Source organism: Syngnathus leptorhynchus, chromosome 9 (assembly GCF_054491065.1).
Source record: "Syngnathus leptorhynchus isolate UIUO chromosome 9, UIUO_Slep, whole genome shotgun sequence".
NCBI classification, from domain to species: domain Eukaryota; kingdom Metazoa; phylum Chordata; class Actinopteri; order Syngnathiformes; family Syngnathidae; genus Syngnathus; species Syngnathus leptorhynchus.
In genome coordinates, this window is record NC_141203.1 from 11,283,126 (window position 1) to 11,304,729 (window position 21,604).

General features: G+C 48.9%; 1 protein-coding gene across 5 annotated transcripts in view; it reads left to right on the plus strand.

Moving 5' to 3' along the window:
- lrp2a (low density lipoprotein receptor-related protein 2a) overlaps positions 1-21,604 on the plus strand; it is a 30,112-nt gene that overhangs the window by 4,178 nt on the left and 4,330 nt on the right. For 2 of the 5 annotated variants that reach the window (XM_085921148.1, XM_085921149.1), the window contains exons 5-62: positions 71-181; positions 264-377; positions 515-631; positions 1,179-1,322; positions 1,586-1,705; positions 1,774-1,902; positions 2,283-2,452; positions 3,451-3,674; positions 3,937-4,143; positions 4,223-4,425; positions 4,491-4,631; positions 4,727-4,930; positions 5,279-5,471; positions 5,825-5,950; positions 6,034-6,164; positions 6,240-6,377; positions 6,456-6,737; positions 6,819-7,058; positions 7,127-7,246; positions 7,434-7,550; positions 7,674-8,054; positions 8,582-8,830; positions 9,205-9,416; positions 9,493-9,677; positions 9,737-9,965; positions 10,144-10,321; positions 10,454-10,582; positions 10,925-11,091; positions 11,199-11,342; positions 11,435-11,544; positions 11,620-11,797; positions 11,860-12,073; positions 12,136-12,375; positions 12,471-12,659; positions 12,750-13,682; positions 13,755-13,920; positions 13,987-14,145; positions 14,224-14,513; positions 14,599-14,799; positions 14,924-14,950; positions 15,043-15,078; positions 15,151-15,393; positions 15,477-15,602; positions 15,676-15,795; positions 16,306-16,437; positions 16,536-16,737; positions 16,805-17,100; positions 17,197-17,863; positions 17,926-18,096; positions 18,171-18,394; positions 18,524-18,701; positions 18,776-18,972; positions 19,048-19,293; positions 19,361-19,489; positions 20,159-20,278; positions 20,774-20,890; positions 21,220-21,336; positions 21,426-21,563. In XM_085921148.1, the coding sequence (XP_085777274.1) occupies positions 71-181; positions 264-377; positions 515-631; positions 1,179-1,322; positions 1,586-1,705; positions 1,774-1,902; positions 2,283-2,452; positions 3,451-3,674; positions 3,937-4,143; positions 4,223-4,425; positions 4,491-4,631; positions 4,727-4,930; positions 5,279-5,471; positions 5,825-5,950; positions 6,034-6,164; positions 6,240-6,377; positions 6,456-6,737; positions 6,819-7,058; positions 7,127-7,246; positions 7,434-7,550; positions 7,674-8,054; positions 8,582-8,830; positions 9,205-9,416; positions 9,493-9,677; positions 9,737-9,965; positions 10,144-10,321; positions 10,454-10,582; positions 10,925-11,091; positions 11,199-11,342; positions 11,435-11,544; positions 11,620-11,797; positions 11,860-12,073; positions 12,136-12,375; positions 12,471-12,659; positions 12,750-13,682; positions 13,755-13,920; positions 13,987-14,145; positions 14,224-14,513; positions 14,599-14,799; positions 14,924-14,950; positions 15,043-15,078; positions 15,151-15,393; positions 15,477-15,602; positions 15,676-15,795; positions 16,306-16,437; positions 16,536-16,737; positions 16,805-17,100; positions 17,197-17,863; positions 17,926-18,096; positions 18,171-18,394; positions 18,524-18,701; positions 18,776-18,972; positions 19,048-19,293; positions 19,361-19,489; positions 20,159-20,278; positions 20,774-20,890; positions 21,220-21,336; positions 21,426-21,563 (11,271 nt within the window). The remainder of the gene's footprint in view (positions 1-70; positions 182-263; positions 378-514; positions 632-1,178; positions 1,323-1,585; positions 1,706-1,773; positions 1,903-2,282; positions 2,453-3,450; positions 3,675-3,936; positions 4,144-4,222; positions 4,426-4,490; positions 4,632-4,726; positions 4,931-5,278; positions 5,472-5,824; positions 5,951-6,033; positions 6,165-6,239; positions 6,378-6,455; positions 6,738-6,818; positions 7,059-7,126; positions 7,247-7,433; positions 7,551-7,673; positions 8,055-8,581; positions 8,831-9,204; positions 9,417-9,492; positions 9,678-9,736; positions 9,966-10,143; positions 10,322-10,453; positions 10,583-10,924; positions 11,092-11,198; positions 11,343-11,434; positions 11,545-11,619; positions 11,798-11,859; positions 12,074-12,135; positions 12,376-12,470; positions 12,660-12,749; positions 13,683-13,754; positions 13,921-13,986; positions 14,146-14,223; positions 14,514-14,598; positions 14,800-14,923; positions 14,951-15,042; positions 15,079-15,150; positions 15,394-15,476; positions 15,603-15,675; positions 15,796-16,305; positions 16,438-16,535; positions 16,738-16,804; positions 17,101-17,196; positions 17,864-17,925; positions 18,097-18,170; positions 18,395-18,523; positions 18,702-18,775; positions 18,973-19,047; positions 19,294-19,360; positions 19,490-20,158; positions 20,279-20,773; positions 20,891-21,219; positions 21,337-21,425; positions 21,564-21,604) is intronic. The other 3 variants (XM_085921151.1, XM_085921152.1, XM_085921150.1) reach the window with 2 other exon arrangements.

A 21,604-nucleotide genomic window follows, 5' to 3' on the forward strand; every position in this document is an offset into this window, starting at 1 on the left:
ACTGAGCTTTTCACTCGCTGTCAGGTTGACGTGTGCATTATGTTGCTCAGATGATGATCTAATCTCGCAGATTACCCAGAGTGCACAGAACTTCGATGCGCTAATGGCGCCTGCTACAACCGGACGCAGAGATGCGATCACATACTTGACTGTCGAGATGGCTCGGATGAGGCAAATTGCAGTAAGTCCGTTTTGGACCTTGATGGCTAAGCCTTAAAAGTGTGAGCTACACTAAACTACTTTTTTTTTTTTTTTTTCTTCAGCACAGCATTGCAGTGGAGGCCTGTATCCATGTCATAACGGGATGTGCATTCCTCAACGTTATATCTGCGACCACGACGACGACTGTGGGGATCGAAGTGACGAACTCAATTGCAGTAAGACGCCCCGTCTACTTTCCACAACTCTTCCGAAGCCGGCTCATAAAAATAAAGCCCCTAATGTCGAACTTTCTCACCAACAACAGTCAGAATTCTTGATCTGTTTTTTTTGACGGCTACTTATTCATTTTCAGCATATCCTTCATGCAGGGGCAATTACTTTACCTGCCCCAGCGGTCGCTGTATTCATCAAGTGTGGCTTTGCGATGGAGAAGATGATTGTGAAGACAATGCAGATGAAAAAGGCTGCGGTATGGCTATACATCAGTTATCATATACACCGTATAGACAAAAGTATTGAGACACATGCAAATGATGCCGACAGGAAAGCAAATATTAAGTTGATGCTGGCATTGCAATTTTTTACTAACAAGTCCGAACTAAAGTTAACAAAACGAATGAAACTGTAGCCTCGGTCTGATGAATGAATCTTCTCAAAGGTGTCTTCCCTGTGAAGCTAAAAATTGCATCTAAAGTTTGAGGCGACTACCAAGCTGCTTTTCCTGTGCTCCTCCAAGTGTGTCATTCAAATGGCTCTTTGTGGCAGCCCCCCCACCACCACTACCACCACCATCCCCCAATTCCACCAGAGGCCTTTAGAATTTATCCACATGGCTGTGAAGAGTGTGTGTTTTTAGAGGATGGGCTGCAGAAGCCCCCCGTGACCCTCTCAGAGTTCCCTCCAGTGATTTAAAGTGACAGTCCTTACAACTGACAATGACGTCACAGCCACAACGACGTTTATTATTTCTTTTTACCATGATTGTATTAACAAATTTCTTTTTTTTTCTTCCATAGAAAATGCAATGCATGAGTGTTACCCAGGAGAGTGGCCATGTCCATCTACTGGTGTGTGCATCTCCATGAATCAGCTATGTGACGGGACGCCTCACTGCTCTGAAGGAGAGGACGAAAGCAACACCACTGCTGGACGCAACTGCAGTTAGTATCAATGCAATCTGTCCGTCTGTCTGTCTGTTATCACTCACTCATGTGTGTCCTTGTTCAAGCATGCCTATGTCAGCCCCTCTTGTCATTTCAAAACAAACCTGAGTCGGCATTTTAACTCGGTGACCAGACACCTCTATGGTGTGTGAGAATGTGCACAACCAGAAAGATTCACTTCTTCTCCACACTGACTAGTTTACAAATAAAAGCTAGACTCAAAATATTTTCCAAATGTAAAGGTCGCTCGTATTTGCTAGGTGTCTGGAGATGTTCTTCTCTGAGTTGTGAGCATCGCTGTCATCCTTCTCCGGATGGAGGAACTTGTTCCTGTCCTTCCGGCTACACCGTCAGCAGCAATGACAGTCGCTCGTGTATAGGTACATCTTTCGTTCACGTATTAGCGCAACTGTCTTTGCATCATATTTTTTTTTTCTTTCGATTTAAGACTTTGACGACTGCTCAATGTGGGGCGCGTGCGACCAGCTCTGCGAGGACCGCGTCGGTTCTCATCGCTGCAGCTGCAGGGAGGGCTACATCCTGGAACAGCACAGACACTGTCGAGCCGACGCCTCGTGTAAGTTTCCTCTCCCGTCTTCCACACAGTGAGCTCTTGAAATCTCTGAATGAAGTGTCAAAACAATGTCCATTAGCATAACCCCCCCCCCTTTTGCCTGTCGACGACCCCCGCGGGCTGCTTTGCTGAGCGCATGTACTTCTTTCCCTGGTGCATTGTTGCATGCACATTGTTGTTTCAGTAAAGACTCTTTCGCTTTGTGTACTCGAGAGGTTGACCTCTTTGGCTTTTGCCTCACCGAGCGGAGTGTGTTGAAAATGGATGAAAAGCACTTCACCTTTCTAAAATAACATGTCGCATTCTGTCAAATCTCCACTCCTTGCACACCAGATCCTTTTCTTTAATGACCCAATTATGGTTCTGTTGTTTTGTTTTAACAGCCGGAGTCCCTTCCTTGGTGTTTTCCAATGGCAGAGACTTACTAATGGGTAACATCCATGGCAACAATCTTCGCACTTTGGTACAATCGCAGAGCAGAGGAGTCGCAGCGGGAGTGGACTTTCATTTTGAGCGCCGTACCATCTTCTGGACTGACACCATTCAGAATAAGGTAGCGACGTCACAACGGGTCACAATGATTCAGCACGACTCACTCTCACTTACATTCCATTTTGACACCGTAATTGTATGCTAAGTTCTGCAATTCCAGCATGCTGATTCCATTGTTGCTTTGTCGAGTCAGGAAAGAGAATCACGCCGTAGCACCTGTCTGCCGAAGTCTTATCGTTAACGTTAAGTCTTTCGGAGTCACGCGTCACCGACTGCGGATTAAATAGTCATGCCGCGTACAAGTTATCGCTCGAAATATCTGCGAGGTTGATACAGTAATTAAATGACGGCCACTGGCTCCTGTGCAGCGGGGTCATAATGAAGGGGAAGCTCTGTAAGATGTGGAAAAAAAAAATCCTACGTGTATTATCTTTAGACTTATCTGATAAGGGCAGCTATGATGGCCGCATACCAGGGTGCAATTTTGTAATACAAGCTCGCTTGAGTAATTACGCTGTATTTGTTTTCAGCCGTACCGTCGTTCCAAACGCATTCTTCACCGCTAAAAAAAATAAGGAGGGCAGCCGCCAGGTTGATAGGCCAGGGTACATCTTTTAAAAGGGATCTTTGTATATTAAACGGCTTTGTAGCTTCGTGATTAAAGTAGCCAGAGTGCAAGCAGGGCATGTGAATGCAACCAGAGAGGCGAGACAACCACCGCTACAGTTTCTCTTTCAAACAGGCCGGTTTGGTGACTCAGGAATATATAGATAAAATTTACTCGACGTGACTTGACAAATACTTTTTAAAGAAATTATATTTAATTAGGTTTCTGCTGTATGTTTTTCAGAAAAAACATTTTTTTTTTTTCATTAAAAACAATTCTTTAAGGGGGTTGATTGTAACCAGTGTGAATTAAAGTCATATTTTAAGGCACCGCTGTATTTTACGACAGTTCACTTTAGTTCCCTTTTTTTTGTCATAGATAATGATATAGTATCGTCATTCATGAAAACAGTGATCAACTAGACCACTGACAATGCCGTCTTTTGTGTCCAGGTGTTTTCTGTAGACATGGACGGGTCCAATTTGCAGGTGGTTTTAAATGTATCAGTTGACTACCCCGAGAACCTGGCCGTGGATTGGGTGAACAATAAACTGTATGTGGTGGAGGCCAGTGTCAATAGGATCGACATGGCGGACCTGGATGGAAGTAACCGGGTCACGCTCATCACCGAGAACTTGGGTAACCCTAGAGGACTGGCGGTGGACCCCACTGTCGGGTACGCGCATCTTCCCACCTTACACCTGTCAGTACACTACCTGTTTTGTGCTCCATTGGCACAGAATAATACGTGCGCTTGCGTCTGCGTGAGATGAGCAGATTGCCTCTGGTGGATTAGCGAGAGGTAATGTAAGCGATGACCCTAATTGTAATCCAATTCAAGGGAGGCAGAACCAGGTGGCGACTAGTATATTGCTCATTTTAAATGAGCCTTTGAGACTTAATAAATAAATAATAAATTCCGATGTCCTCTTCCACAGCTATATGTTCTTCTCTGATTGGGAAGCTCTCAACGGACAACCTGGTCTTGAACGAGCCTACATGGATGGAAGCAACCGTTACGGGATCATCAAGAGTAAACTCGGCTGGCCAGCTGGCATCACGCTAGACATCGAGGCCAAGCGCATTTACTGGGTCGACAGTCGCTATGACTACATCGAAACGGCAACCTACGATGGTCTTCATCGGTAAAGATGACATTTCATTTATTGTATCGGTCTTCATATTGGTATTCATAGAAATCAATATCTGCAATATTCTGAATAGAAAAACTGTCGTCCACGGAGGTGCTGTGGTACCGCACCCGTTTGGGATCAGCCTATTTGAGCAATACGTGTATTTTACCGACTGGACAAAAATGGCAGTCATTAGAGCCAACAAGTTCGCAGACACAAGCCCTCAGGTGGTCTACGCCACATCCCAGACGCCACATGGAGTGGCTGTCATACATCGTCTCAAACAGCCAAACGGTGAGTGTACATTTTCAAGGATTTTCACTCATTCACGTTCTAATTTTTATTGTTTTTTTCGTTAGTGGCAAATCCTTGCAGTACAAACAACGGCGGGTGTGATCAAATCTGCGTTTTGAGTCACAGGAGCGACAACGGAGGCTTAGGCTACCGATGCAAGTGTCGCATAGGCTTCGACTTACACACCGATGGCAAGAAATGTCTGGGTAAGAGGAAACGTGTCCCGTTTAATGATGTGCGTCAACGACATTGACCTCGCTAATCCTCTAATATGGCGTGCTTTCTGATTTCCTGACTCCAGCCGTGAGGCAGTTTCTGCTTTTCACCAGTCAGATGGCCGTGCGAGGGATACCGTTCAATCTCTCCTCTCAGGAAGATATCATCCTTCCCATCACCGGATTACCATCCTACTTTGTCGGCGTGGACTTTAGTGCCGAGGATGACGCTATCTTCTTCTCAGACACGGCTAAAGATATGATCTACAAACAGAAAGTGGATGGGACTGGTGAGCGTTTGCCAATGTTTCCACCACACGGTTTCAGAATCTGTCCGAAACAAATTTATTGCCCAGAGACTGTTTTAAATGTGGTCAAGGAATGAATTGATGTTTGAACTCATGGCACTGCTGTCGTTACTTACTACTGTCGTCGGAGAAATATGAAAATCCACCAAAAAAAAAAAAAAAAAGAAAATGCTCCACTGCCCCCGATTAGACGTGTTGTTTTTGGAACAGCCCTCGACTTTCCTTTCCGGTCCACTTGAAGAAAATGCAAACTGACAGCGTATTTATTCAAATGTAGCTCAGCTTTCATGTCTGTGTTAAAGAGTCGTCGAACTTCTTTGATCCGCGCAGGCAGGGAGGTTCTGGCTGCCAACAGAGTGGACAGCGTGGAGGACCTGGCTTACGACTGGATTTCTAAAAATCTCTACTGGACTGACCCGCGATACAGGAGCATATCTGTCATGAAGGTCACCGATAAATCCAGACGGGCTATCATACAGAACCTGAACAACCCCAGGGCAATCGTAGTCCATCCTCTTGTCGGGTAACTCAATAGTATCACGTTACATACAATCTGAAACACATCCATGACATTTCACACGTCAAATACCGATTTACACAATGTCCTAAAATTAATCCGCAGGGAAATTCTTATCCAGCACAAGCTGTTATTTCCAATAGCCTCGAAGTCATAAGGCCTCTGCATCCACATGAAGAGATTAGCGTAGCATGAAGGGCGGTATTGTAGTGGTAATACCAGGCACTGGGCTTACACTACACACCATTATATTAAAAAAAAATAAAAATGGAATTGCAGTGTATTATATTCATTTGACTGTTGTTGCTAACCAGGCTAAATACCTTATTACATCTACTTGTTTATGTGGCTTTTTGCAGATATATTTTTTGGACCGACTGGTACCGGCCAGCAAAGATTATGAGAGCTTGGGGCGATGGGTCACATGCCCTGTCTATTGTAAACACTACTCTTGGCTGGCCTAACGGTCTCGCTATTGACTGGAGGTGAGCCCTGTAATAAGGCTATTCCAATTGTTGGAAAGCTGAATTTATTTTGCTCTCATACCCGATATTTCCTCTCCACACAGCGCTATGCGTTTGTATTGGGTCGATGCCTTCTTTGACAAAATTGAGCACAGCAATTTTGATGGACATAACAGGCTTGCTCTGGACCGCGTCAGTCAAATGTCCCATCCCTTTGGCCTCACCATCTTTGAAGGTACTTATGAAACATTTCATGTGAAATAGTCGGACAGCATTGGTAATTCTATTTGAGTTGATTGCTCCTCTCTAGGTTATGCGTATTTCACCGACTGGCGCCTGGGTAGAATCGTCCGCGTCCGCAAGACCGACGGTGGAGAGATGGTGGTTATCCGAAGAGGGATCAGCCACATCATGCATGTCAAATCTTTCAACTCCAACTCTCAGATAGGTCAGTGTGTTTCTTGAGCCCTCCAGTCGTATTGGCTCCGCCTCTTCACGAGCTGTTTCTCCCCTTCGCCCATTGCAGGTTCTAACCCGTGCAACCGGCCGGCAAATCCAAATGGGGACTGTAGCCACTTTTGCTTCCCGGCTCCAGACTCCCACCGGGTGTGCGGCTGTCCGTACGGCATGAAGTTGTCCCCCAACCAGCAGACGTGTGTGGAGGACCCTTCCAGCGAGCCCCCAACGCTGCAGTGCGGCGCCAACTCCTTCTCCTGCGACAACGACAAATGCGTCCCAAAGAACTACCGATGCGACGGCGTCGACGACTGCCACGACAACAGCGACGAGGCCCACTGTGGCGTCAACAGTAAAGTTTTACTTTCAACAGCAAAACGTTTTTTCACGTTGCTCCTTTCACTCCCGCACAATGATCTTTGTTTCTTTTTAGACATCACGTGCTCCCCTTCCGCGTTCACCTGCGCCAACCGGCGATGCGTGGCGGCCACGTGGCGCTGCGACGGCCACAACGACTGTCTGGATGGCAGCGACGAGTCCGATTGCCCGACGCGTGTGGCCGGAACCTGCGCGGCCAATCAGTTCACCTGCGCCAACCGCCGCTGCGTCCCGCTCACCTGGCGCTGTGACACCGACAACGACTGCGGCGACGGTTCGGATGAAGCAGACTGCCGTGAGTTCACGCTTTCATTTGCCGGTTCGTAATGTTGCTGTCAGATTAAGGTCAATGTTTGTTCACAGATCAGAGTAGCACATGCCATTCAGACCAGTTTCAGTGTCCAGACCATCGCTGCATAGCGCCCAGTTACGTCTGCGATGGCGATCGGGATTGCGTGGACGGGGCAGATGAGCAAGGATGCAGTGAGTAGTTGTCTGCCATTCATCGAAACACCAAACTGGACATTTACCTACTTTCCACACTTGCCTCCAGCCTCCGTAAAAACCAAACAAGCACTCGCTTTGTTTGTTGAACTCATTTCCGCCGTTACACAACAACGTATATAACAAATATGAGCCGAGCTTTACCATGCTCAACTGGATTTTGCAGTCTACAACTGTACTGTGAACGAGTTCAAGTGCTCCAGCGGTCACCAGTGCGTCAATTCCTTCTACCGATGCGACGGAGTCTTTGATTGCACCGATCGCTCAGATGAGCAAAGCTGTCGTAAGTAAATGAAAAAAAAAATAAAAATGTTGTTGTACAATGTAAGTAGTGCTAGTAAAGAGCTAAATAAAAATTCTATCTTAAAAGCACAATAATAAACCAGTGGTGTATTTTGTATCACAGCGACAAGGCCTCCCGGGATGTGCCATCACGAAAGCGAGTTCCAGTGCCAGTCAGACGGCAGTTGCGTCCCGTCCACGTGGGAGTGCGACGGTCACTCGGATTGCGAGGACGGCAGCGACGAACACCACGCCTGCCCGCCTCGCACCTGCCCGTCCTTGCTCTTCCGCTGTGACAACGGCAACTGCGTGCTGCGCAGCTGGCTGTGCGACGGCGACAACGACTGCAGGGACATGAGCGACGAGCGCGACTGCCCCGCCCCGCCTTTCCGTTGCCCGAGCTGGCAGTGGCAGTGCCCCGGCTACAGCATGTGCATCAACGTCACGGCGGTTTGCGACAACTCTCCCGACTGCCCTAACGGTGCAGACGAGTCTCCGCTCTGCAGTAAGTCTCTTGAAACTTAGCCGAGGTATCATTTGGCAATACGTCTGTCTTTTGCGTTGTGTTCAAATCATGCATGTGTGTGATTTGACTTGCGATAACCTGAAAATGATTTGTGATTTTCCTTTCTCGCTTTCCTCACAACTTTCAGACGAGCCTTTGCCAGGTAGGAACAAAAACTCAATCATTTAGTCGAAACAGAACTGATTCGTTCATAGCGCTTGTCGCGCTTTGCCCAGGCCAGACAAAGTCACACACTTGAATAAAAATTAACACTTTGGGAGTTATTACTTTATTTGTTTTTGCCAATATCTTGCACTAATCGTAGGTAATGATCAAGATTCTTATTTGTCCCCTAAACTGGATTTATTTGAGTCAAACGAAAGAAGAAATTGGGAAATAAAGTTATGTGTCTGTGACTTTGTTTGTGTTGAAATAGAACTCAATTTCATGCATGATATTCGTCACTGATGCACGTACACAACAGAATTTCTATCTGATTAGATTTGTGTTTCATTCATGCTACTTAGATCAGGAGAGCTGCTCTGACAACAATGCCGGATGCACCCACGGCTGCATCCAAGGGCCCTTTGGGGCCCAGTGCACGTGTCCCGCGGGCTATCAACTAACGAATGACTCCAAAACCTGTGATGATCTCGACGAATGTCATCCTCCCGGACTATGCAGCCAACATTGCTTTAACGAAAGAGGCTCTTTCCGCTGCCACTGCCACGATGGTTACACTCTCGAAGAGGACCAGCGAACCTGCAAGGCTTCAGGTAACAACCTGCTGTTTATTCTCCACTATTTTAAAGTAAAAGTTTGAAGGAATGAGCTCAATTTCTTGTCTGCCCTCCCTCGCCGCTCGGATTCCTTTGGATAAGATAAATAACGTATATGTCAGTCAGTGTTCATCACTAGTGTAATTAGCGCGTTATCGTCAACAAAGGACTGTTTATGGGGAGCGTGCCTCTTGCACATAGATAACCCGCTGAAAGGAATTGTAACATAATAGCTCTCATTATTTGTACAAAAGTGCATTCCCCGAGGGCGGACATTTGAGAAGAGTCTATTTACCGGGGTTGAGTGCACACGCGCAAGCTAACAAGCGCTTCTATTAGCACGAGTATGAGTATATGACGTTTGTTAACAGATTCCCGTCAAGCTTTCTTGTTGGTAGCCAGTCGAAATCACATCGTGCAAGATGACATCACCGCTCGGCCCAACGTGGTGCACTCGCTGATCCGGGACGGACGCAACATCGTGGCCCTTGACTTCGACTCGGTCAATGAGCGAGTGTACTGGTCCGACACAAGCCAGGACAGGATCTGGAGCGCTCATAAAAACGGCAGCGATCGAACCGTGGTGAGTTTTTAATCGATTTGAGTCCATGACTTGTCTTCAAACACGTTGGCTTAAAATTAAAGATGTGTGTCGACAGATATTTGACAGTGGGGTGACTGTGACAGAGAGCCTTGTTGTGGATTGGGTGGGCAGGAACCTCTACTGGAGTGACTACGTTCTGGAGACAATTGAGGTTTCCAGATTAGATGGTAGTCACCGGACCGTGTTGGTCAGCGAGAACATCACCAACCCCAGAGGCCTGGTGCTGGACCCAAGAGACAGGTCAGAACCAGAACCCACGCTAGCGCTGTGCTGCGTTTCTTAAAATTGTTCTTTTGCAGTGCTCACCTGATGTTTTGGACGGACTGGGGGAGGAACCCTCGCATTGAGAGGGCCAGCATGGATGGCAAACTCAGAACCGTTATCATAAGCAACAAACTGTACTGGCCCAACGGTCTTACCATCGATTATCCCAACAATATGTTGTACTTTGCTGACGCCTATTTGGATTTCATAGACTACTGCGATTATAATGGCAAGAATAGAAAACAAGTCCTGGCCAGTGACCTGGTGAGTCCATGACTTTGGTGACATATCAGACATTGGCAAAAATATTAGGTCATCACTTTTTACTGATTATTTTAAAAGAATCAGAAGATCAATCATAAAACATTCTTTTGGGTTAAATGTTTTTAACACTTGTTTTCTTTTTCTGTCTTTGCAACTCTCTATTTAAAAAAAAAAAAAGGTTCTTCAACATCCCCACGCAATTACCATTTTTGAGGATTTTGTGTATTGGACCGACAGATACATCAATCGCGTGATGCGAGCCCATAAGTGGCATGGGGAGAACCAGACAGTGATGCTGTTCAACCTTCCTCAGCCCATGGGTCTTGTGGCAGTCCACCCGGCCCGGCAGCCGCCAGGTATGGCCGACCCATTTTACTCACTTGGCTTGAGAAGTAACGCTGCACTTTCCCTCATGAAATCATTTTAGAGAAAAGTAAAACGTTGCATTTACGCTCACATTTATTGTTGTGTTGTGTATTCACTTATAGGTAGCAATTACTGCTCCCAGAACTCCTGCACTCATATTTGCTTGCTGTCGGCCATTGGACCACGGTTCTACTCGTGTGCGTGCCCCTCAGGGTGGACCCTGGCAGCCGACCAAGTCACGTGTACCAAAAGTATGTATAGTGTCTGTCTTCAACCAATACCTAACTGTATTAAGAGGTTCCATACTTGGCTATTTTGAGACAAGGAGCTTTCAGTCCAAGGAGTTTCCTTGTGTCGACAGCTTAGCTCATCTCAGGTTTCATCGGATGAAAGCCAACACGATCTCTCCAGAGACCAACGATTATCCAAGAATGAAATTGCTCCTTAACAATTGATTGATTCTAATCTGTGCTGACTAAGCAAATACGAATCTGGAGCATACTTTCACTCATCAGTGGATGATAAGTTTTAGGAAACCGTGTTCTGGAAAGAATGTATTTCTATTGTGCTTATTTTTAATTTTTCTTTTGTAGTTGAGGATCCTTTCTTGGTGGTGGTGAGAGACAGCATCATTTACGGCATTTCCTTGAATCCAAACGACATGAGCAATGGCGCAATGGTACCCGTGGCTGGGCTTCAGAATGGCTATGACGTAGACTTTGATGACCGTGAACAGAGCCTTTACTGGGTCGAGCACCCCGTGAGTTCCGGTCCATAAATTCCATGCCCAGTCACCTACTTGTTCTTCTGTCTTTGCTAAACATGCCCAGTGACATCATCATCATAAATCCTTATCTGGCTTTTCAGGGTGAGATCCACAGAGTCAAGTCAGACGGTACCAACAGGACAGAGTTTGCCCCCGCAGCTCTTTTAGGATCTCCTGTGGGCCTGGCCCTGGACTGGATCACAGAAAACCTCTACTACACCAATCCTTCAACACAGTCGATTGAGGTGAGACAATTAAGGCAAACTTGACTTTGTTTCATTATCTTGAGCAATTGGGGACCAAAAAAAAAAATTCATAAAACCAATTGCTCTGGCAGGTTCTGAAGCTGAGAGGGGAGTTCCAGTACAGAAAAACTCTCATCACAAATAACGGCTCGCCAAATGGTGCTGGTAGTCCTGTTGGCATTGCTGTGGATCCAGCACGTGGGTAAGCTCTTTCTAACAACAAGCCGTCCCCACGTACACCGAGCCTATGATCTTCATCCTTTCTATTTTTTTTAAGCAAACTATTCTGGACCGACCAAGGGACGGAGAGCGGCATCCCCGCCAAGGTGGCATCTGCAGACATGGATGGTTTGAACCCTGTCATTCTGTTCACCAATAACCTGGAGCACATTGAGTTCCTCACTGTGGACATTCAAGAGAACAAGCTATACTGGGCTGTCACAAGCAGCGGCATGGTCGGTCTTCACTCAAACTACACGTTTTGCTCATCACAACCACTAATAGTGACTGTCCGCAGATTGAACGTGGAGATCCAGATGGGACCAATCGTGTCACCGTGGTGTCAGGTCTGGCTCACCCCTGCGGTGTGGCCGTCTATCAGAACTTCCTTTACTTCACCGACCGTGACTTCGAAGTCATCGAGCGAGTAGACAAAACAACAGGCGCCAACCGGGTCGTGCTACGGGATAATGTGTCTGGACTCAGAGTTCTGAAAGTTCATTTCCGAGACTGTGAGTACACAGCATCTCAATGTCGCTAGTAAATTACTGATTGTTGTTCTTGACATTTTCAGCTTCTGCAGGCACAACCAACGGCTGTACCAACAACACGAATGCGTGCGAGCATCTGTGCTTGCCTCGGCCGCGGGGACTTTTCACGTGCGCCTGCGCCACGGGTTTTAAACTCAACGCCGACAACGCGACCTGCGCCCCTTACGAGTCTTACGTTGTCATCTCCACGCTGTCCGCTATCAAAGGCTTCAGTCTCCAAGGGGCGGATCATGCTGAAGCTATGGTGCCAGTGGCAGGGCGAGGTCAGTCATTGTGCCCCGAAAATTCAAACTGATGATTTCCAAAAAGGAAAGCCATTGTAGTCATGGCTTGTAATGAATTCATTTTGTTCTTTCAGGCCGCAATGCTTTACACGTGGACGTGCACATGGCATCCGGTTACATCTACTGGTGTGACTTCAGCAGCACGGTTACAGCACAAAACGGGGTCAGAAGAATCAAGACAGATGGCTCGGGATTACACAGCGTCGTGAGCAGTGGCATTGGACGCAATGGTATACGAGGAATAGCTGTGGACTGGGCCGCAGGTATGCTGTTTTATTCTTTGCGTCACTCCCACCAGAAGCTTGACCTGATGCAAATTTAATTGTGTGGCGGATTTCTACCTTGTTACCCAGGAAACCTTTATTTCACCAACGCCTTCCTGACGGAGACATACGTCGAAGTTCTTCGCCTCGACACTACATTCCGAAGGGTACTGTTAAAAACCCAGACGGACATGCCGCGCCACATCGTGGTGGACCCTCGGAATAGATACTTATTCTGGGCCGACTATGGCCAGAACCCCAAAATCGAGCGAGCGCTTTTGGATGCAAGCAACCGCACGATTTTAGTATCATCGGGAATCGTCACACCGCGAGGTCTCGCTCTGGACCAAGAAACTGGATACGTCTACTGGGTTGATGACTCTCTGGATATGATCGCCCGAGTCAGCCCCCAAGGGGGGGAGACGGAGGTTGTGCGCTACGGCAGTCGCTACCCAACTCCTTACGGGATCACCGTGTTTCAAGGGAGTATCATTTGGGTGGACAGAAACCTCAAGAAGGTTTTCCAAGCAAGCAAGGAACCGGGCAGCGCCGAGCAACCTGCTGTCTTAAGAGACAACATAAACATGCTGAGAGATGTTACTATTTTTGACCGGCGCATGCAGCCGTCCACACCCCAAGAGCTTCACAATAACCCCTGTGTCGAGGCAAACGGAGGCTGCGCCCACTTTTGCTTTGCCTTGCCAACCGCCGACTTTGGCAACGCATCCAGGAAATGCGCTTGTGCTTTTGGGAATCTCGCGGGCGATGATGAAAGCTGTGTGGTGTCAAAAGATGATTATCTCATCTACACCACGGAGAGCACGGTGCGCAGCCTACGTCTCGATCCACAAGACCACGCCGTGCCCTTCCCAGTGGTCAATGTGCCACGCACTTCGGTGGCGCTGGATTTTGACCTCACCGACCGAAGGGTCTACTTCACACAGAGTTCGGGCGCAGGAGCTAGCAAGATCAGCTACATCAGTTTGTCTTCTCCCACTTCAGCTCCAGTGGTGGTGGCTTCAGGTAGGCAACAGTCTTCCTTTTTTTTTTAGACATGTAATGTCGAATGTAATTGTGGTTCATATGTTGCGACAGATCTCGGGGCTCCTGATGGCATCGCCTACGACTGGATAAATAGACGGATTTACTACAGCGACTATGCTAACCAAAGCATCAGCTCAATGTCTGTGAATGGATCTCAGAGGACGATTATCGCACACGTGTCCAGGCCGAGGGCCATCATGTTGGACCCCTGCCGAGGGTAAGGCTTTTTTTTGCATTTTGAAGTTTTGAATTTTTATCATATGCATCCTGTCTTGTTGGACAGATACATGTATTGGACGGACTGGGGAACCCATGCCAAGATCGAGCGTGCTACCTTAGGTGGGAATTTCCGAAAGGAGATCATCAACAGCAGTCTGGTGTGGCCCAATGGACTGAGCTTAGACTATGAAGAGGAAAGGCTGTATTGGGCTGACGCCAGCTTGTAAGATCAGACAAAATCCATTTCCGTATCCCAAGTCGGTCGTCCTCACTGCCGTTGTTCTTTTTGCTCCGCCATCAGACAGAAAATCGAGCGATCTTCTCTGACCGGATCAAATCGCGAGGTCATCGTCAGCACGGCCATCTACCCGTTCGCCTTGGCGATGTTTGACCAATTCATTTACTGGACCGATTGGAACACACGTAGCATCTACCGGGCCAACAAACACGACGGCTCCGACCAGACGGTAATGATTCAGAACCTTCCGTCTCGGCCCATGGACATCCATGTTTTGGCCAGCGGGAAGCAACAGCAGTGTGTCAGTCCTTGCGAGCAGTTTAACGGAGGCTGTAGCCATATCTGCACACCGGGTATGAACTTTCTTATTATTGTCTTTACGGGCATGACGTTAAATCCGGAAAAAAAAAAAAAATCAATAAAATGTGATCCTCTTAGGGCCCGATGGAGCTGAGTGTCACTGTCCATTAGAGGGTCACTGGTACCTGGCTGACAATAAGCACTGCATCCCCGATAACAGGACTCGGTGCCAGCAGGGTCAGTTTACTTGTCTGAACGGTCGCTGCATTCGTGCCCAGTGGAAGTGTGACAATGACGATGATTGCGGAGATGGTAGCGACGAGCTGGAGAGAGTCTGTGGTAGGGAACCTTTACATTTTTGGGGGGGTTTTCTGCCTTGTTCGATTGATTAACCTCACTAGTAGTCCTCTTTTTACTAACAAGCTCTGTGTGTCTCTCTGCTCAAAAAATAATTGCTTCTTAGGAGTCAAGACTGATTTCAACAACGTAGGTGTGTACGCTTACTTATTCATTAAAATCCATTTAACCGGCTCCTAGCAACAAATCGATACTAATCACAAGCACTTACATCTTTGCATGCAGTTCCTCAGTTCCTGTCATCATTCATAGCCTTGTCAGGTAACATGAGAAATTCGTGTGCGGTAAAAAGTTGGAGAAGGTCTCTGACAGGTCCCACGTTTCATTTGTTAGCCTTCCACACATGTGACTCCACCGTGTTCACGTGCGGCAACGGGCGATGCGTGCCTTACCACTACCGCTGCGACCACTACGACGACTGCGGCGACAACAGCGACGAAGCGGGCTGTCTGTTCAGGCGCTGCGACCCCAGCGCAGAGTTCACCTGCAACAACGGACGTTGTATTTCCAAGGAGCACGTTTGCAACGGCATCAATAACTGCTACGACAACGGCACCTCAGATGAGCAAAATTGTCGTGAGTCCATTTTTATAATGACCGCCCAATGCCAATTTGTGTATTGGTGTCATTCATTCATAATGAATGAACTGATTATTTAGCTGAGAGAACATGCCAGCCGGAACACACCAAGTGTCAGTCGACCAACATCTGCATCCCGCGCTCGTACCTGTGCGACGGAGACGACGACTGCGGAGATATGAGCGACGAAAGTCCGACGCACTGTGGTGAGTTTAACACCCACGTGACAATTTTATTCATGACGCCATTCGAGCGATGCCTTTCACATTCCCCCCCCAGCTACATCCACATGTACTCAGAGCGAGTTCCGTTGCTCCAGCGGTCGTTGCATCCCCGCCCACTGGTACTGTGACGGAGGGGCCGATTGTGCCAACGGCTCTGATGAACCCCTCTCCTGCAGTGAGTGTCACACAACTCATTTACCCAAAAAGCCTCTAATGGCCTTTGCTGGCTTTGTGTGTCTGAACTCGCCACCATCACGCCCCCCTCCCCCAGTTTTTTTGTGTGTTTGTGCCTGTCCGCCCATCGAAGAAATGGTGAGTGATGCGGCGGTGTGTGCGGTGTATCTCTTTGTTGACGAGGTGCTCAGCCAGGCCTCCTATTGTGTGTTGGATTCTTCTGTGGCGCACCCCCTCCAAACCTCCTTTTGTCCTGTGGGGGTTACACAGCTTCACTTTGGCTTTTGTTTGGATAGCTCGCCATGCATGGGAATGTGGACTTACCAGGGCTATTTTGGTAGTGTTGGAATTTCTTCTCAAGATATTTTCAACACTTTAAATTGGTGAATAAATGTGTCGAAATATCAGACGTGAGGATGGACCAAGAGTATCAATTTCTGAAAAATATGGAAGCGATCATATCTGGACACACATATCGATCTTCAATTGAGTGTACATTTTGTCTTTGTAGCCACATTAGCTAGGACGTGCAATGCCGATCAGTTCCGGTGCGATGATGGCAGATGCATCGCCACCTCCTGGATTTGTGATGGAGACAACGACTGCGGTGACATGAGCGATGAAGACCAGCGGCACAACTGTGGTACGCACCGTCCTATTTATCACCATTATCACTTCAGGAATGTTCGGGTCATCGCCGTTCAAGCTTTTCCTAAATCGGCTCTCTCTGATTGCATCCAGCCAACCGCGCCTGCTCCGGCGCAGAGTTCACTTGCGCCAACAACCAACCGCCTCAACGCAAGTGCATTCCTCAAGACTGGCTATGCGACGGAGACGCCGACTGCGCCGACGCGTTGGACGAGCATCAGAATTGTTCGCGGAGATCCTGCGGAGTCAACGAGTTCACCTGCAGCAACGGCCTCTGCATACGTAGCTCCTACAGGTTACGCCGAATCACCTCTTTTGCAGTTGCCACGATGACTTCCTCACGTTGCGCCATTCGAAATTAGGTGCGACAGGCGAAACGACTGCGGCGACAGCAGCGACGAACAGGGCTGCGCCTACCAGCCGTGCCAGCAACACCAGTTCACCTGCCAGAACGGCCGATGCGTGTCGCACGACTTTGTCTGCGACGGGGACAACGATTGCGGCGACGAGTCTGACGAACTGGAGCACGTGTGCCACGCCCCTCTGCCCACTTGCCCCCCGGGAGAGTTCACATGCGACAACGGACACTGTATCCCCTTGAGCCAGGTGTGTAACCGGGACGACAACTGCTCCGACAACAGTGACGAGAAAGGATGCGGTAAGTGCGATGAAGATTTCGATAAGTGTTGTGGCTCACGCTACGTGACTATATATCTATAATATTCGATCTTTTTCGGCGCTCGTGTTATTCCAGGTATCAACGAGTGCACGGATCCATCGATCCATCGCTGCGACCACAATTGTTCAGACACAGCCACCAGCTTCATCTGCACGTGTCGCCCGGGCTACCGCCTCATGTCCGACGGGACGACGTGCGACGACGTCAACGAGTGCGCGGAGACGCCGAGCGTGTGCAGCCAAGTGTGCGAGAACACGGTGGGCTCGTACGTCTGCAAGTGCGCCCCGGGTTTCCTCCGAGAGCCGGACGGGCACAGGTGTCGCCAAAACAGCAAAATCTCGCCTCACCTCATCTTCAGCAACCGCTACTACCTCAGGAACCTGTCCACAGATGGGCGAGCTTACTCGCTGATCCTGCAGGGCCTGACCAGCGTTGTGGCCATGGATTTTGACCGCGTGGACAAACGCTTGTATTGGATCGACGTGAGCCGCAGGGTGATTGAAAGGATGTCCTTCAACGGCAGCAACAGAGAAGTGGTGGTCAACGGAATTGTGCACGGCGAAGGCCTCGCCATCGACTGGATCGCCAGGAAGCTCTACTGGGTGGACAGTTTCATGGATTGCCTTTTAGTGTCAGAACTGGACGGTCGATTTGTGAAGAAACTGGCCGAGCACTGCGTCGATGCGAATAACACTTACTGCTTTGAGAACCCCCGAGCCATCGTGTTGCATCCCAAACAAGGGTGAGTAGAAGAAATGTCAGTTGATTGTGCCAAGTTGTGATTTGGATTTTTCCTCTGGTTAGTTACGTTTACTGGAGCGACTGGGGCGACAAAGCCTTCATAGGCCGAGTTGGAATGGACGGAACCAACAAAGTGGCCATCATCACCACAAAGATAGAGTGGCCCAATGGGCTCACCATAGACTACACCAATGACAAGCTCTACTGGTCCGACGCACATTTGAACTACATCGAGTAAGTCCATCTTCTCTTCTCGCTTCCGATGAAAACTTTGAGCCTCGCAATTTCAATCCAATTTTTTTCCCCAGGTATTCGGATTTGGACGGCCACCACAGACACACGGTGTACAACGGGGTTTTGCCTCATCCCTTTGCCCTGAGCGTGTTCGAGGACACCGTCTACTGGACGGACTGGAACACACGAACGGTGGAAAAAGGCAACAAATATGACGGCTCTGGTCGCCAGGTTCTGGTCAACACCACACACAGACCGTTTGATATTCACGTGTGCCATCCTTACAGGCAACCCATCGGTGAGTTCAGCTGTGACTTCTCTCACCTCATGTTGTTATTTACTCAGATTTAAGTGCAGGTTTAGATGACCAACTTGTATTTGTCCGCGTGAGATTGATGGGACCTCCTCTTGTTTCTTCCCCCGGTAGTAAACAATCCCTGCGCGGTGAACAATGGAGGTTGCACTCACCTGTGCCTCATCCGTCACGGGGGGCGGGAACACACCTGCGAGTGTCCCGACCACTTCCTGGCAATGCAAATCGGAGGAGTGACCAGATGCCTTCCCATGTGTACCAGCACCCAGTACAGATGCGCCAACAACGAACGGTTTGTGGCCTATCTTTCATCATCCCGCAAAATCGTGCCTCCAACAAGGCCTTGAAACGTTGCGTCATCGACAGATGTATTCCGATCTGGTGGAAGTGCGACGGACAGAAAGACTGCAGGGACGGCTCGGACGAACCTTCCACCTGCCCCTCGCGCCACTGCAGGCTGGGCCACTTTCAGTGCAACGACGCCAACTGCACCACTCCGCACTCGTTATGCAACGGCAAGCGTGACTGCCACGACGGCTCCGATGAAGACGCCGTCTTGTGCGGTTAGTCGCGCTCCGTTTCAAAATGTTCTCCCATCTTCGACACGTCACTCAAACCTCGCCGACGTCACCTTCCAGCCACACACCAGTGCGAACCTCACCAGTGGCAGTGCGCAAACAAGCAGTGTATCCCCGAGTCGTGGCAGTGCGACGGCGAGGACGACTGCGGCGACCGCTCCGACGAAGACCCCTCCCATTGTTCCACTCGAACGTGCCGCCCCGGCCAGTTCAAATGCCGCAACGGACGCTGTATCCCGCCAAAGTGGAAATGCGACACCGACGATGACTGCGGGGACAACTCCGACGAGCCTCTGGAGGAGTGCAGTGAGTGAGGTTTGACCTTTCTTCTTTCTACACTGCCCCAGTATGACCCAATCCTTTTCTCGGCAAGTGGGGCCAGCGTACCGCTGTGACAACCACACCGAGTTTGACTGCAAGACCAACTACCGATGCGTGCCGCTCTGGTCTGTCTGCAACGGCCACGACGACTGCAGAGACAACAGCGACGAGCAGGGCTGCGGTGAGTTCCGACGGTGGGCCGCAATTAGTATCACCACTTCCTCTTCGTCGAAATTAGATGTATGAGATGTCGGCCAGCGTAGGTCTGCGTGTACGTGTGTGCTTTTGCTCCGTCCTTGCATTTCACGGGTTCACTCGCCCAGCTTTGTAGTCCACACACACACACACACTCCCGCCTCTTATCAGAGGCCCTCGCTCCATTAGTGCCATGCCCGAGCAGGAGGGGAGATCGGCGCTAATCTTGCCGTAAGAATGCAGCAGATGGGCCAGGTGGAGGTTGAGGAGGGCAGCACTCGCTCTATCTTCCGCAGCTAGCACCGTGCGGTGGAGACGGCTCACACCGGCTCTCCTCCGCTTCCTTGACTTCTCTGCACACGCGCAGGCACCGGGCATGAATACAGGTCACCCATCTGGCTCAGACATGCTCCTCCACTCCCTCCTGTGCGGTTTAATTAAGAAACGCGATGCCTTTCATTTCAAACTTTCAGCATTACTCCGGACCCCCGACGTTGACGTTATGAAAGCTTTGCTAAGAACTCGGTGTGTGTTCGAAAAGTGAGAGTAGAGTTTCACTGCTCAATCTGTCCAATTTAAATTAAGTAACACGGGTAGTGAACCTAAAAATAGTTAGTTTGACACACAGTTTTCTCAAGCCTTTTTCTCTTTTCAGACGAGGTGGCCTGCGACGCCAGCGGAGACTTTCAGTGCGACAACCATCGTTGCATCCCGCTAAGGTGGCGCTGTGACGGCGATGACGACTGCGGGGACAATTCTGACGAGCGCAGCTGTAGTGAGTCCCCGCCGCATTTTGGAACTGATGTGAAAGAGAGCAAGAGAGATGATATGCTTACTAGATCATTCATTAGGTACTCCTTCATCACGTTTTTTTATTTTATTTTTTTTATCGGGGGTGATATTTTCGCAAAGGCGCTTCACACTCATGCTGACAGCTGGCTGCCGTAAGAGGAGTCAAGCGGGCTTATCGACAGCTTGAGAAACAGTCTGTCCTCAGGAGAGAGGGAGTCTGTCACCTTTGAACCTTCACCGAATTAAATCACGCCTGAGAAGGTGCCACTTAATAAGGAGGAAACCCGTCTGGGATTCACCGCTGAACTTAAAGAGGCCGTGTTGTTTTTTTCTCGAGGTCATTATAAGGAGTCAAATTAAACAGAGGCCTTGAAAGCGTGTTAACGTATTCCTTCACTCCTGATAAGTGTATCAGATGATGGAATTTGTGAAAATAAAGATTTTCACTTGTGAAATATCTGTTTACCCTCCTCCTCAGCACCACGCGCGTGCACCGAGAGCGAGTTTCGCTGCAACAATCTGCACTGCATTCCCGACCGTTGGGTCTGTGACCATGACAACGACTGTGAAGACAACTCGGATGAAAGAGACTGTGGTGGGTGGAGGCTCTTTGTTTTGGCTGGGGGTTCGTTCGGCTGTTTGCGAGTATCCGCGGACCACCGTGCCAAGACCTAATAAAACGGGCATTTTTGAGCGGAGGAGACAGACGGGACCACCTGTCGTCTTTTATTCAGACAGAATGAAAGCTTCCATGCGTACAGCGCCGGGAGAATAGGAGACGGTTGTTGATCGAGACTCGGTACATAAAATAACAAATGCTGACAACAATTCAATGGATTTACATTCACTGGCCAGCACTTTGCATATTTTATATTTAATGCCATGCAATCTATATTTGGATTTATGAAATGATGTATGTCGCAGAGCTTCGGACGTGCCACCCTGGCTACTTCCAGTGCGGGAGCGGCCATTGCATCGCCGACCGCTTCAAATGCGACGGCAACGCCGACTGCGTGGATTACACGGACGAGTCGTCATGCGGTGAGCGCTTTGGATCACAAACACGTCTCTGGCAATTTGATTCATTTCCAGTACAAGTCTCATATCGAGTTGTGTTCCTGACTTTGTAGCACCACGCTTCCCAAACGGCACCTACTGCCCCCACTTCCTGTTTGAGTGCAAGAACCATGTCTGCGTGCAACCTCACTGGAAGTGCGACGGAGACGACGACTGCGGGGACAATTCCGACGAGGAGCTTCACCTCTGCCGTAAGTAGAAAGAGTCCATCTGTTTCTAAACGTCCCGGGGT